Below are 16,491 nucleotides of genomic sequence, written 5' to 3'. Positions count from 1 at the left end.
AGTGTAAAATCCTGTAGCATTACGCTACCGCCTCCGTCCACATGCTTCTCTCACTTTCAGCGATGGTTCTGTATCTCTCAGCTCGTCCGGAAATGCATGTGTAAAGAGGGGTGGCTGTAGGGGGAGCCCGGGAGCAAAAAATGTCAATTGTCACATAATGCTGCTTTAAGGGCTGGGCCCTGCCACACAGACAGCAACCCATGACTGTTTTTGCCCTTTTTCATTTCCCTATGCAGTCTGAGAGCCGTCACCGAAGCTATTCTTTACATTGTGTGAAAACGGACCAATAGAAATGCTTCAAATGACTTGAAATAAAATCTTTTACACGGCGTGTTAAGACTTCCTCTGTAACGTTGGTATTTTGTTCTGGCAGTGATCATTTATTCGTATTTTCATTCAGTTCACCCCTAGTTTTAGCCACCAGGCATTTGCCAGTTGTGGACAGCTATGGCATTACTGGGATTCGAAAGCCCATTTCCCATTATTCCCATCTCCTTTCCCTCCTCTAAACTTTCCATCTTCAAAATTCCAGCAGTTAGTTTTCCCTGTGCTAATATCACCCAGTTTTTTAATTTTCCCCAGAAATCAGTTTTCAAACACTTACTCTGCTCTATCGTAAGAAGGCGGGGCTACAATTAAGAATGAAGTGATTGAAAGACAGGCTTGGCTGGAGAAGGACCTGCATGGCTTATTTTCTGTTGATTACATGGAAGAGCTAAGTTGTAGTGGCCCTCACATGAGCTTTTACTGTTGACACTTTCACTTACTGGAAAAACTGGGAATCCAGGGGAGAAATCTGCTCTGCTTCTGCGCTGTAAGCTCAGTGAAGGTGGTCTGAGACACTGCAGCTTGGTCTGGGAGAAGGGTTGTGGGTCTACTAAATGAGTAGGTGAGTCTGGCTCTGCCTCTGGTCTCTACTGCACAGACTCAGGTTGCAAATTTGACAACATGGCAGAGAGTCTTGGCTTCATTTCTGTAGAATGGAAGGGAATGGAAAAAGGGCTTCCCAGTTTTGTACAGTGGTTATGATGCACAGATTGCAGCATTTTGAAGCAGAGGTGTTTCTCAAGAACAACAAAATAAACCTTTCTGTTAATTAATTTTCATTCAGTTTCATTGTCTCCAAATCTCACATCTGAATATATATCGATATTTCACAGCATAGCATGATTAATAACAGCTTCCCAAGTGCATACTGATGCTTAATTCATTCCAGTTACAGCTAAATAATTGAGTAATAATTAGCAGCCAGATATTCACCACCTACTGGATTGTTAAGACTTATACTCAAGCAAAGCACTTCTTTCCAAATGAGATACTCTAGATGCTCATTCATTGTTTCTTACGAAATCCTGCTTGTGTTGGAGTGACTGTCTTTACTGTCCAGGGATGAAGGCTTTCTACTAGATTTTGAAGGAGCATTGCAATGGTGATTTGATTGCATTCAGCAACAAGAGCGTTAGTGAGGTCAGCATGTTAATGTCGACCACCACCCCACCTCATCATCCCACTTCCTAACCCCCCCACCTCATGTTAAAAGTATTGGATGGAGTACCAACCATCATTCCAGAGAACACAGCTCCACTTCTCCACAGCTCAATGCATTATACCCCTCTAGCCCACGCCTGGCTTTAGGTAGCATGGTGCCAATAGGTTAATGGTTCTCTGCTCCAGAGAGTCCTATTCTATTGGCAGTACTTCTCTACAGGTACTTGACAAGCTGTGTGTGTGTATGCAATGGGTGCAACTTAAAGTGGCTAAATGCATTTGTTGGAAGGGGTGTCCACAAACTTTTCGATAGAGAGTTTATGAACATGTGAAGAACCTTTTTGAATAATGTAAATGACTAAAATAAATAATATACTGTTATTTATATTACAGTTATATAAACTGTAATTACACAAAAAACAATGTAAGCCTGGATCCACTGTTGGTTCTGTGCTGCTTAAGAGGTTAAAGAGTGACGACAGACTATGAACCTCTGCTTTTTATGTATGATAGTTCTGAGGAAACCCAGTTTGAGAAGTATTTCCTTTAGCCACATTCAACTGTAATGTCTTTATTGTTGTATTACACTAGATATCCCAGGCCTAACAAAAGGCCCTTATCATAAACCCATCACATCTTTGCACAGATCCAGAAAGAGGGCCAATAAGTGCAAAGCACCCGTGTGATTAAAACGATTGAAGAAAGCCTCTGAATTGACCAGCATTAATGGTCTCAATTATTTTTACGCTCCAGAATTGAGCCTTTTTTTCCTGCTCGAACACTATCAGCCTGATTGTAGTCTTGATTACAGCAATCATTAGTTCCGCAACGGCGTCTGGAGCCAGCATAAATTCACCACGGGACTGTAGTAAATCTGATATCAGTAATAGCGCATGCACCATACCCAGCAGATTAATGCTTAACTCTGGTTTCAGGTCATTACAAATTCACACTTCCCAACTACCGAATATGTGTCTGGAAATGTGTCTTTGTGTCTTTGTGTGTTGAGAGGTGAAGAGACAAACCAGGCCATGCTTTCGACCATTAGCTAAAAACACAAAGCAGAGGTGCTAGGGTGCATTCTCCCAGAACTTTAGTCAAGAACCCAGTCACAATGTCAAAATAGAGGTCAGTAACCCAGGAGCTACATGCAGGACTTCACATAGCCATGGATCTAACAGGGCAGGGTGGACTACTGGTCAAAAAATTGTATGAAATCTATGAAATTCTAATATGCTAGTGGGCTAATGCTAACGATGCTATTATGTTCTTAAGGCTTCAGCAAATTCAAATGTCTGAGTTCATCAGTGGTCGACACTGATGCCATACAGAAAAGTAAAATAGTCAGTTGTGTCCTGTAGAAGATCAATAATGAAGTTCTAATAAACTGAATACCCAGAATTCATCACGTTTTTAAAACTGCCAGTCAAGTTTTGACCAAACGGTTCATGGAAATAGATCATTACTCAGTTTATTGTATATTCAAATATTGTACATATTTAAAATAATTTCATATCTTTAATAAAATACTTATGCATTATATGTCCAAATGCATTCAGCTACTTTAAGTTGCACCCACTGCTGACACATATGTGCAAATGCACACACACAGCGTGTCTAGCCCCTGTAGAGAAGGACTGCCAATAGAATAGGACTCTCTGGATCAGATAAACAAGAACCTACTGGAACCATCATGCTGCCTAATGCCAGGCGTGGGCTAGAGGGGTGTCATGCCTGCCCCTGTTGTCATGTCTGCCTTTGTTTGTGTCTTGTCTGCCCTAACCACGCCTGTCTATTAGTGTTTCCACCAGTGTCTCCATTGTAGACACGCCCCCTCGTTAGTCCCAGGTGTTTTTAATTGTGAGTCTCTTGATAGTGTCTGTATAAGTACCCCTTTGTTTCAGTCGTCTCTGGTCTTGTGCGTGTATGTGAGAAGATGTTCCTGTTGCGTTCATGGCCATGTCAGTTCACAGTTTGTAGATTTGGCCTGTTTATGGGATTTTTGTGTTGATTTAGTAAGCTTTGCTTGTTTGGTTTGTGTTTGTTCTGTTTTGTTGTCTGACATTAAAATATCCTGCAAGTACGTCCGCATCTGTCTGGTGACAAACCGTGACAAGGTGTATAAGTAAAAGGTACTATATATATATATGTGTGTCCTAAATATATATATATATATATATAGTGTATCCACTAGAAGTAAAATGAATATTATTGAGCATATATAATAACAATACAGATTTCACTTTGTGTTTAATCAGCAAAAATGTTGTATATGATATACGCATCATGAGGAACACCCAGTGATAGGAACACTACCTGATTGAGAGCACTAGCGTATTATGTTTTTGGAACAAGCTGAAATCATCTTTCAGTGTCAGCAAAACACTTCTGCAGCTTGTTGGAAGAATTGCACAATTAAAGAAAATCAAGAGACTTGTCAACATGCCGACCTCTTGGGAGAGTTCTTCCCACAGTACGCTGACGGGATTATGCTTAGTGAACATGCAGGACACAAGTACGAGGCCCCAATATGAATCCTTCTTGTAAAACATTCAGAAAACGAGTAGAAAAGCTTGTGGAATTTATTTGAGGGTTTTGAGGCTTTTTGGGGAGGAATGAAGTCATGCCTCCAGCGGCTGTAATTCTTTTTATAAGGGTTCTTTCTTCATGAGTGGCCATGATGAAGAACAATTCTGCTGTTCAGCCCCACAATCTGAAATGAGACAGAAAGTCGTGACTTTAAAACCAGACATCTTTATTTTTCTCAAGTGTTTATTGGCTTTACACTGAAAAGGGCCTGTGCTGAAATGGTTGGTGCTACCTAATGAGCGTAATGCATTTCAGTAGAATGACATTCCTTTATAATGAGAAAGACGTGCTTCTCGACTCACAGCTCAAAGCTGCCCACATAAAGAGCATATCATCATGCAGCACCATAAACACCACACAGTACCAAGTTTTGGGATACTATAGTAACCACCTAGCAACATGTTTGCAAGCACCTGGAATAGCATAGCAACCGATTAGTCCACCCTACCTTTAACCTGGGATGCCACCAATACCCACCAAGCACCACCACCCTTTCTTTCAAAGGGGATTCTATAGTAACCACCTAGCAACCCCAGAGTTCCACCCTGGGATAGTATAATAACCACCAATAAACTAGCAAGCACTTGGAATACCATAGCAACCGATTAGCAGCATCCTAGCTCTTACCTGGGATGCCACAATACCCACCAAGCACCACCCCCTAGCTCTCAATGGGGATTCTATAGTAATCTCCATTTTTGCTGTTTTTTTTACATATGATTATTTACATTGTGTCCAAATTTCATGAAGAATGGACCAATAGAAATGCTCCAAAATGGCTTTTTCTTTTCCGTTTTAAAGATACAAGGTTTTTGCGCAACATGGTCATATCGCCCTCTCTTAATCTGACAAGGTACCCACTTGTCTGACAATGAGTTCACTAACATCGTCCGTAGTGTTTTGGATAGGGCTCTATATGCAGCGGTTTAGCCAAGATCAGCAGAGGTGGTTGGGGGTGCTTGGAGGGTGTAGTGGAGGGTTTGGTGACAGAATGGTAGGTACAGGGCACGGTGCTGCCTGGCCCCAGCAGGCTGCTCTAACACAGGGTCATTAGTGAGGTAATTAACGCGTGCGGCTGTGCCCCCGGGCTCATATGCCCACAATGAGCAATGACTACTAATGACAGGAAGCAGCCATACACACACACACACACACACACAGCCCTAACCAAAGCTCCACTGGACAGATATTTCATATTCTTCATATTTCTTATACATATTACCATCCCCACCACACACACACTCCCCCAGGCTTTATTCAGCTACACTTTATATTACACGTAATATTTACAGAGGCATTCATACAGATTCATATTAGTTAATAATTTTACATTTATTTACAGTAATAACTTAATAACAAATTATATTATAGAATAGAAATTATATTTTATATTTTATACTATCCCTATATATATATATATATATATATATATATATATATATATATATATTGTCCTAAATTGTATTTGTTTAATATGTATATGAATATATCTTGTTGTCTATATATATCTGAATATATCTGAATTGTCTATATTCTGTATTGTTAAGGTACAAGAATATATCCAAAAACGAAATTAAAAATATACACATATTTAATTCTTGCATTCCTTTATATTTTAGACAATTATATATGACTTTTAAAACTGTAATATTGTATTTAGTGCAAAATTAACATAATTTTGGAAATTAATTTCTGTTTATATATTATGCACTTTTAGATAGTTACAATTCAAGAATATTAGACACCTAATCATTCATTTAATTTTAATGTGTTTCAGTTTATTTCAGATTGTTTGTATTTTTATGTATTTAATTATTCATAAATTTATGTTATATGATTTTATTTAGGTGGTTGTTACGGTCTTCCTAGGTGGTGAATACGCATGTGCTCGCTAGGTGGTTGCTGTAGTCTCTCAGGTGGGTGCTAGGGTTTTCCTAGTAGGTTGACTTGCCCACTTGTTATGTATGTAATTATTGCTCACCTATCCTAAACATTGCTGTGCTATCCTGGGTGATTGTTAGGGAGTTGATGGAGGGTTAGTATTGGATGGGTGGCTGTGGTGTACGGTATCCCAAATAGTGTTCCCCATACTCTGAAGTTGGGTTGGTGTTGATGAGTCAGTGGACAGTCATACAGAAAAGCATGGGCTGGCATCCAATGTACAAAAAAAAAATGCAATTTGATGTATATATTCATTTGATACTATTTTATATTATAATATTGTACATATTCAAATGTATTGACATTTTCAAATGAAATGAAATGTTTTTGTAGGACCAATGCATTTTGGATATTAATTTGAATGTATACATATATATATATAAATATATATATATATATATATATAGAGAGAGAGAGAGAGAGAGATAGCGAGAGAGAGAGAGAACATTATATCAAAAAGCATAAAAAAATATAAAAAATTAAATAAATACATTTTATATATATATAATGATTAAAATGTACATTCAAATGAATATATATATATATATATATATATATATATATATATATATATATATAATGTATTTGTTTATTTTTTATATATATTTTATGCTTTTTGATATAATGTCCTTGAAAGACTTTTGGTAGGTACTAACCACTGCATTTTGGAGATTTTCTGAGCCAGTCAATTTGGTTCTCATCAAAGACTGTTCACTTGCTGCCTAATACTGTATGTATACCCCCCCCCCCCCCCCCCAACAGGTGCCACTGTACGCAGATAATCAGTATTCTTCATCTTACCAGTCAGTGGTTTTAATGTTAAGGCTGATTGGTGTGTACATTCCAAGAGTGAAAGCATGTACAGTGTTTATATTCCAGTCTTTAAAATGTGGCACAGAAAAGGAGGATTCCACTGCGACCCCAGCAGGCCTGTGTCGAATCTCTAACTGATCATCGTAAAGATCGCTCCAGACGTTCCTACCACCCCACAGTGGTAGAGGCCTATCGCCCCTGGCGAGAGCATTTGCTCTGTATAAATCGTGTTATTAGCGCAGTCGAAAAGTAAGCAGGCTTCTCATCGTTAAACCGTTGGCGGCTCCTCTTCCCTTGCATTACGCCGTTCCACATTTATTCCAACCCATCTTTTATTGCTCCCATGCCTTCCTCTCGAGGCTTCGTGCAAATCGGATTGAACCATGTCCCCCAGCGGCAATAGCACAGCGCCGCTCACTCCCCAGCTCCCCCCACTCATATTCCTCAGCCTTTTCACATTTACTCAGTTATTTTTAAAACGTGAGCACATCGGCTCTGGAGCGCTGGTACGAGCAGGAATAATAACGGGGAAAACTGCGAGATCGGATCAGAGTGGACATGTTAATGGTCACAGGTTACAGGGTAATGGTTTTCAGCTCAGGGGAGGTTAACCAAGGTCAGGGATGTCTTGATTTCTGAACTGCGTTTGAGAATCCAGAGCTCTTAGTGTTTGAGGGACAGACTCGGTGCAGAAGGAAAAGCAATATTCTAAAAAAAAATGGCAAGACTTCCAGTCCGGGTTTGTCCTTTTTGCCTTGAGTAATTTCCCGCTCCACTTCAATGAGTAGCATCTGAAAGTAAATGAAGAAATAATTACATTTCTTATTAATAGTCTCCAGGGTATGGCTAGGGACTGCCTTTGTAATTTGCTTTTCCTTGTCTTATGTCTCTGGGCAAAGGTTATGCCTATTATCGTTATTATTCCGAGACAGGCAATTTTTAAAGTAATAAACTCAAGGCTGACATTATGAAAGTTCGTCAAACAAGCTAGCATTTAGCCTGCTGCCTCCCTGACCTTTCAGCGGTTTCTTGTTTTCACATGAGGTGTGGTTTTTGAGGTGTTTTTAAAAAGCGTCTACCGGCCTGGCTTCGAACTAACCTACGTGATGTTCCAACGGGGGGGTTCCTGAGCCTGCAGTAAAGGCTAGACCAGCTGCATTAGCACCGAAAACATTAGCATTAGCTTGCACGAGGGAGAGCGGGGGTTCACATTTCAGTGGGAGTTCTCACAGCGATTAAGGCCAACTTAAGCGAGTGCCCTGTGGCTGTTTTCCCAGTGGCATGTAATGAAAACCATTCCTTATTCATTCCGCCCAATGTGAGAGTGCACGGAGCGAGTTAATATCCTCCGACTCCGCTGAACGAACGGCAAACACAGCATGCCGCCTCTGGGGAATCTCACTGTTTGCACACCAAAAAGGCAAAAAAAAAAAAAAAATCAAATCAAACAGACCGAGCTTAATTATACCCAAACACACCGACCCAGGAAAGGAAGGGATTTTGAGCCGTCTCCCACTTCCAACGTTCTCCATCTCCATCTCCATCTCATGGACGTTGTGATTTTCTCATGGCAAGCTAAAAGAGAGGGAGAGAGAGAGAGAATGTGATTGAGAAATCCTGGGTTATTTTTAGCCGGCCAACAATTTGCCTGAAGGGACCCCTTTCTTTTTTCCGATGCGCTTTTACAATGGAGCTCTGGAATTATGCCCGGCAAAGACAGGGCCGAGATCCTGCTGGAATCAGCTGTTTCTTTTTGCTCCCATGCTCTGTCCCTCTCTTTCTCTTTATCTCTCTCTCTCTCTCTCTCTTTCCACCGTCCTACGCTTTCATACCCTTCACCTATCCACCGAATTCTGCAGAGCTTTTTGAATTTGCTATTCCACAGCAGATCACAGGACCAGACTGCATTTGAAATTGATGTCCCGTGCAAAAGGGGGACATTTCTGTGATATGCTTATCTGCCCTTTTGGTCAGACCACAGAAAGAGCTTTCACATTAACTGAGCTCTCTTTCACTTTCACTTGAGGTGCCAAAATAGGGTTCCTTGGGAATCAAGAACCTGATTTGTCTAGTCTATAGAATCTTTCATGGATGTGTGAAGAAACCTTTTGAAGTTACATGACCTCCACATGATGTAAAGGTTCTGTATCAGTTAAGGAATTGTGTGTCCAAGCCATGAACCATTTCACCCTTGGGGTTCTTACATATAGAACCATGAAATCTCAAACACCTTTTGAATCCTTGAATGGTTCTTTGCCTGGCTTAATGGTTCTTCTGTATAATGGGCTCTTAAGAACCATTGCTGAATTTGGTTCTTCAGAGAATCTCCAGAAATTGGTTATGCTAAATTGCCCCTTCAGTGAAATATGTCCTCCACATTTGACCCATCTGTGGTAGTAAACACACACACACACACACACACACACACACACACACACACACACACACACACACACACACACACACACGTGAACTAGGGGCAGTGAGCACACACACACCCTGAGTGGTGGGCAGCCAACTCCAGAGCCTGGGGAACAAAGGGCCTTGCTCAAGGGCCCAACAGCCCGAGTATCGAACCCACAACCCTGTCATCAACAGCCCAGAGCTCTAACCGCTGAGCCACCACTGCCCCCTACCCTGTAATGGGCTGGTGCCCTGCCCAGGTGGTATTCCTTCCTTATGCCCAATGATTCCAGTAGGCCCCAGACCTACCATGACCATGGTAATTATGCAAACGTGTTCTGCATAGCACCAAATGGGTTCTGCTATGAATGTTTCAAGTCATAGTCCTATATAGAACCTGTTTTTGCTGAGAGTGATTGGAGAAGCCAGGGAATGGGACCACCTCTGACTTGTTGACCTTCATTTGGAAACAAATGACCTCAGGGAACATTCTTCTCACCAACTGATCAGAGTCCCGGGTTTCCGGCCATGCCCTTTCACTACGCCGTCCACACGTGACTTGCAGTGTGAGGGGGAGAAGCCAGCCCTGTCCACCCGTGTGTTGATCTTGGAACGATTTCTGGCCGGCCAGCTGTTTGGACTCGTTTAAAATGCTACAGTTTTGGGAACGGTGCCCTGGGAGCAGAGCGCCAGCCAAAGTCTTGGCCCATTCACATCTCTTTCTCTCTCTCTCTCTCTCTCTCTCCCCTACACTCTCACTCTCATTAGCATATGGCTGTCTTTGATTCCGCTTTTGGACGTGTTGTTGCACAGCTGGGTGGCTCAGAGGAGCGCCTGACACTTTCTGTCTGCTGTTTCTCGCCATGCCCTGTCTCTCTCACTCTAGACTGCTCTAAAAACAGAGCCCTCCCCCCTCTTCCTGGGTCAGAATATCTGGTCAGTCTATCAAGCACACCTCATTAATGCCAGTAGAAGCTTTTGTGATTGGCCTCGTCAACCCTGCCGAGAAAGGTATCAAAGCCCCAGTTTAAAAGGCTCTCGTCTCACGTCGAGCTAAACAATCATGTTTAATTGGATTTTCATCCAGGCCCATTAAATCATAGACAAGGATAGAAAGCCAACGGCATGACTCTAATTGCTAAAACAATCGCTATTTTTCCCCCCACTGCCTCTCACGTCAACAACGCAGAGCAATTTCCACAGTCAGAATACAAAACAGAGCAATGTGTTAGAGTGTCCTGCGCTATGAACTGTATGGCCGGCTTCCAATTCAGAAACATTGAGCCTTCTCTCACTTCCCATTTCCGCTTGAGAGATAATCCATGAACGAATGCGACTTCTCCCAATTCCATCAAATGCCTTTCAATTTTCGGCTAATGCATATCCACCATCCTTGAGTGGCAACTCTTAAAAGGAATCATTGAACACATTTTAACATTCATAAACAGAAGCCTGCTTATCCCTACATCATGGATTTGCCGAGGAGAAAAGACTTGAGTCGGGATTTACTAGTCTTTGGACTGGAATGGAGCCAGTCTCAGCATAGGATACAGCGTTCCTCTATGTGAGAGCTCCACCAGGAATCCCACTAGTGTGACCACATGTCATGTTCCATTGTGTTGTCTGATGTCTGACCCATATCTCTCTCTCTCTCTCTCTCTCTCTCTCTTCTCCCCCCTTTCTCTCTCTGTCCTCTGGCAGAAGGGACATCTACTCTGTGTCTGTCCTCGGTGCGGGAGCTGCCATCCCAGCTGCAAGATCTTTACCAGCAGGGCTTCGTTCTCACAGCTGTCCACCCCTTTGTCCACCCGTGCGGTCCGGAGCCTGCAAGTGTCCAGCGGCAGCTCTACCGAGCAGTCCTTACCAAATTGCCTGAAAGGTAGGCAGCCTTCACTAGTTTCCTGATGGGCAGGTAGTCCTCACCTTGTGGCTTGCCTGAAGGGTACAGAGTCCTTAGAGAGTTCATAGAAGGTAGATGTTCTTATGCTTTCTTTACCAAAACGCCCAAAAGGAAAACAATCCTTAGCAAACTTTGCAGAAGGCAAATGTACAAATGCTCCATAGTCCACACTAAATTGCCTAAAGGGTAGGCAGTCTTTACCATTTGCTATTAGTCCTTACCAAAGTGCATGAAGTCCTAACCAAGCTTCCTCAAAAGTAAGCATTCTTTGCCAAAATGCCCAAAAGGAAAACAGTTGTAAGTAACTTCCTGGACGACAAATGTCCAAAAGTTCAGTGGTCCACACCAAACAGCCCATAAAGTAGATAGTTCTTGCCAGACTTCATTGAAGGCAGGCAGTCTTAACTCAACTCCTTTAAAGGCAAAGGCCTGAAAGGTACACAGGCTTTACCGAACTGCTAAAAAGCTAGCCAGTCTTTACCAAAATGCCTAAAAGTAAGTCACTCATAAGTAAACTTCCCAGAGGCAAATGTCCAAAAGCTCAGTGGTCCACACCAAACAGCCCATAAAGTAGATAGTTCTTGCCAAACTTCATGGAAGGCAGGCAGTCCTAACTTAACTCCTTTGAAGGCAAAGGCCTGAAAGGTACGCAGGCTTTACTGAACTGCTTGAAAGCTAGACAGTCTTTACCAAAAAGCTCAAAAGGAAAGCAATCCTAAGTAAACTTCCCAGAAGGCAAATTTGCTTTCCTTTTGTACAAATGCTCTATAGTCCACACTAAATTGCCTAAATGGTAGGCAGTCTTTACCATTTGCTGGTAGTCCTTACCAAAGTGTTGAAAAGCAGATAGTCCTAACCAAGCTTCCTGACAAGTAAGCATTCTTTGCCAAAATGCCCAAAAGGAAAACAGTTGTAAATAAACGTCCCGGACAACAAATGTCCAAAAGCTCAGTGGTCCACACCAAACTTCCTGTAAAGTAGATAGTTCTTGCCAAACTTCATGGAAGGCAGGCAGTCCTAACTCAACTCCTTTAAGGCAAAGGCCTGAAAGGTACGCAGGCTTAGGATTGCTTTTGTTTTGAGCATTTTGGGAAAGACTGTCTAGTCTAGACTGTTGGAAAAGACTGTCTAGCTTTTGGACATTTGCCTTCTGGGAAGTTAACTTAGGATTGCTTTCCTTTTGAGCATTTTGGAAAAGACCAAACTGCCTGGAAGGCAAGCAGTCCTAACTGAGCAGTCCTAACTCTTAGAGCCAAAAGCCTGAAAGTTACACATGTTTTTACCAAACTGCTAGAAGGCTAGATAGTCTAGCTGAAATGCTTAAAAGGAAGGCGGTCCCTAGTAAACTTTCCAAAAGGCAGATGTCCAAAAGCTCCACAGTCTTTACTATGCCTAAACTGTCTAGAAGGCAGGCAGTCCTAACCAAACTGCTCAGTCACACAGTCTTTAACAAACTGCCTTAAAGGAAGACACTCCTTAGTAAACCTCCCAGAGGCAAATGTCCAAAAGCTCAGTGGTCCACACCAAACAGCCCATAAAGTAGATGCTTCTTGCCAGACTTCATGGAAGGCAGGCAGTCCCAACTCAACTCCTTTAAAAGCAAAGGCCTGAAAGGTACCCAGGCTTAGGATTGCTTTACTTAGGATTGCTTTCCTTTTGAGCATTTTGGAAAAGACTGTCTAGTCTAGACTGTTGGAAAAGACTATCTAGCTTTTGGACATTTGCTTTCTGGTAAGTTTACTTAGGATTGCTTTCCTTTTGAGCATTTTGGAAAAGAACGGCTAGATAGTCTAGCTGAAAATGCTTAAAAGGAAGGTGGTCCCTAGTAAACTTCCCAAAAGGCAGATGTCCAAAAGCTCCACAATCCTTACTATGCTTAAACTGTCTAAAAGGCAGGCAGTCCTAACCCAACAGCCCAGTCACACAGTCTTTAACAAACTGCCTGGAAGGCAGGGGTGCTAACCCACCTTCATAAATGAAAAGGGTCTGACAGGCACTGTTCTTACCACAGTCTTACCAGAAAATCAGGCAGTCCTAAGTAAACTGCATATAAGTACTTTATAAGGAAAACTTAAAAGGTAGGTCCTCACTACACTGCCTAAAAGGCATTAAAATATGGCAAAGAAATCCCAGTTTGCAGTTCTATGTGGTTCTCAGACTCCTCAGATGTTTTGTCTAGATCCTCTACATGTGCAGCCTACCACTGTCGAAGCACAGAGGCAGAATGTTCAATTAACAGCTAAATAAATCAGCCTCCATCGATTTTCTCAGTCAGACATCAAGCTTTCTAGGGTTCAAGATTTAATTGTCATAGCTATCCAGTTCAACCCAAACCCAACAGGCACAATGTGATTCCTAATTTCCCAGATTACTCCAAAATCAGACACACAGACACGGAAAGTATCGATGTTTCGTTGATTTTAACATCTGAATTGTAACTCAGCGCACTGATCTTCCTCAGCGGCGTAGTGCTTTCCACTGAAGCAAGCAGTCTTTACAGTAAATTCCCTGCTACGCCCCCTCAGTCCCTGTAGTGTATCAGTCATGAGGCGGTCAACAAGACTTTGGGATTGTGTGAAAGTTGAAGAGCAGGCTACTAATCCTCTGGCACATAGCAGCCAGAAGTCAAAGTCACATCCGCCCCCTGCCTGTAGCCTTGCTGGCTACGGGAGATTGAGGCGACATGTGTGTGTGTGTTCAGCCGTGGTTTGTATCCAGCTAGACAGGCTGGTGTGACAGGGTGAAAGGCACAAGGCTTGAGAAGACCAGCAGGCACTGGACTGACCTCTCCACCTCCCCACCCCCACAGCTGCCAATCACTAAGCAAGGCCTGGCTTTTTATTGTGTGTGTGAGTGTTTGTGTGTATGTGTGTGTGTGTGTGTGTGTATGTGTGCAGATTTGCTGTACGTCCGAGTCTCTGTGGTTATGTGTTTGTGGGTTGGTCTGTCTGTATATTTTTAATTGTGCCAGGCTTTCTGCACTAATGTGAACTGACCTCTCCATGACCCTCCCACAAATGATCATACAGTTGCTAGCCATGCTTACCCAGCATTCCCACAGTGGAGGCTGTTTGCTATGATTTAGAGCTAGCTAGCTTTTGGAATCAGCACAAGGAAATCACAGTGTTATATGAGCACCATGTAGCTCATAACCTCCAAAGCCTATATCCACCGCCCGCCAAAGAAGGATACCTGCGTCTGTGCTTGAAAGCCCTAAATGTAAAACATCCACCCAAACGTCCGCACGCCGGTTTAATAAACCTGGTTATGAAGCTCCAGCAAGGCAGACGCATCAGGGGCATGTGAGTCTGTCAGGTAAGATGTTGGCCTAAGAGTTAACCTGCCACGTCTGCTTGACTGGAGCTTCAACACTGAGCCAGTTCTCTGGGTGAGGATGTTCTGGTGCGGGTATAAGTGCTAAGGTTCTTCACAGCACTGCTCGTAACACTGCTGCTGTTTCAGCGAAATTCTTCTCTAATTCCTATTACTGTGACACACCCTCCAACTCAGCATCATCGCTGTGGGGGTACTCTGTATCAGTGGATCCCAAAAAAGATGCCCCCCACTGTTTATTGTACAATAAAATAGGCTTCACTAACAGAGTTGAACGGTGGGCAGCTATTCTACAGAACCGGAGCCACCTTTACTTCAGTACAGTGTACACTATTAACAGCATAGATGTACAGTAAGGAAGCAGAACTACTTTTCTACTGTACTTAAGTACTAAAATACTGTATCTGTATCTACTGGAGTATTATTTTCTTCTTGTACTTTCACTTATATTTCTCTACATATTCTGGATGAGTTTAATACTTCTACTCCGTTACATTTATGTTTATGTGCTGCATCGTGACTCGCTACAATTATAAAAATGATGCGTATCATTTCAAACCCACATTATCACCTCCAGAGCGCTAGATGGCGCCGTCACCGGCTTCGATGAAGCCGCCTCAACATTGAGCAGAACAGGCGATCGAGCCTTGAGCGAGCATGCTGCTGTTCTTCCTCTCACCCCGCTGCTGCAGTGAGGACACTACCGCTAGAGCTCTGTTAGTTTATCTCCAGATGGAAGAAGAAGAAGAAGAACCACCAGAAGAACCTCCTCCATCTTCACCTCCTGCAAATACTCGTATGTGCAGAATGGCCTGAGCTCTTTCAGCTGTAGTTGAGTTTACAGAGAGTGAAGCTCAGGGGTTTGAGCTGCTCTCCTCACTGGTTTTACATATGAAACTCTTGTATGTGGCGGGTTGAGTCAGGTCTGCTCAGCTCTCTCTCTCTCTCTTTTGGGTGAGTTTGTTTAGAGAGTGAACTGAAGACTCGTGTTCATGAACTCTGTCTTCTACAGTCCTGTCCTTCTACTACAGCCAGAGGAACTGAGACAGGCCTTAAGTCTGAGCATCTGAAATGATATAAACACTGATACCCAAACTTTTGACTGCTTTCTGTAAGAACTACAGAACACAGTACTGTACTTTTACTTTCAGTACTTAAGCAGTACATTTTACAATAAACTAGTTACAGTACTTAAGTACTAAAATGTTGAATACTTTAATACTTCCACTTAAGTCTGGAGCTTAAAGACCCTTCAACTTCTACTCAAGACACTTTTCTGATACAGCACTCGTACTTTTACTCAAGTCTGGGTCTCTAGTACTTTACACATGTCTGGTTAATCGTAAAAGATCCTTGGAGGAACGTTTGGCGGTTCCTAAAGTGCTTTGAGGAATCTTTAAGGGTTCCTTGAAGATTCCTGAATGGGCTTCATACCCCTCTAGCTCACAGCTGGCATTAAGAAAGTAAGAAAAGAAAGTGCCATGTTTTGGGTTTTGTAAATTTTTTCTTTTTGGTACTACCCATCTCATAACTATCAATGCTCTCGACACTAGCTAACCCATGTCTCCTCCAAAACCTGCAAAGCCAGCCACCACATCACCAGGCAGCCCACACGCCTGAAGGAAAATGCCAGGTCCCCAGCTCCACCACACCAACCACCCACCCGGAGAGTTTGATGACTGGTCTGATCTGAGCTTGCAGAGGTGATATTGGTGGCAGTCTAAATCCAGTGTTTGTTAGCAATATTAGCTTAGCATCGCTCGATCTTGAAAAACCTCCCAAAACTACAAAAGCAAAACCTCAGCTGTTAAACTAAATGTCTTGGGAGCGAGGGACTGCACCTTTTCACCAAACTGATCCTTTAATGCAGCATTATGTAGCAATAGGTTTAACTCTTGCTGCTCCACTGACTGTAATAGGGAGAGTGAAGTGTGTGCGAGTGTGTGTCTGTGTGTGTGTGTGTGTGTGTGTGTGTGTGTATATCTAGCTCCAGCTAATCTCTGAGAATAGACAGAGTTTCCTCT

General features: G+C 42.6%; 1 protein-coding gene across 2 annotated transcripts in view; it reads left to right on the top strand.

The window, feature by feature from the left end:
* rftn1b (raftlin, lipid raft linker 1b) overlaps window positions 1–16,491 on the top strand; it is a 123,300-nt gene that overhangs the window by 31,624 nt on the left and 75,185 nt on the right. For both annotated transcript variants that reach the window (XM_072692439.1, XM_072692438.1), the window contains exon 2: window positions 10,936–11,113. In XM_072692439.1, the coding sequence (XP_072548540.1) occupies window positions 10,936–11,113 (178 nt within the window). The remainder of the gene's footprint in view (window positions 1–10,935; window positions 11,114–16,491) is intronic.

Source organism: Salminus brasiliensis, chromosome 1 (assembly GCF_030463535.1).
Source record: "Salminus brasiliensis chromosome 1, fSalBra1.hap2, whole genome shotgun sequence".
Taxonomy (NCBI): domain Eukaryota; kingdom Metazoa; phylum Chordata; class Actinopteri; order Characiformes; family Bryconidae; genus Salminus; species Salminus brasiliensis.
This window is presented reverse-complemented; position numbering and strand designations above follow the sequence as displayed.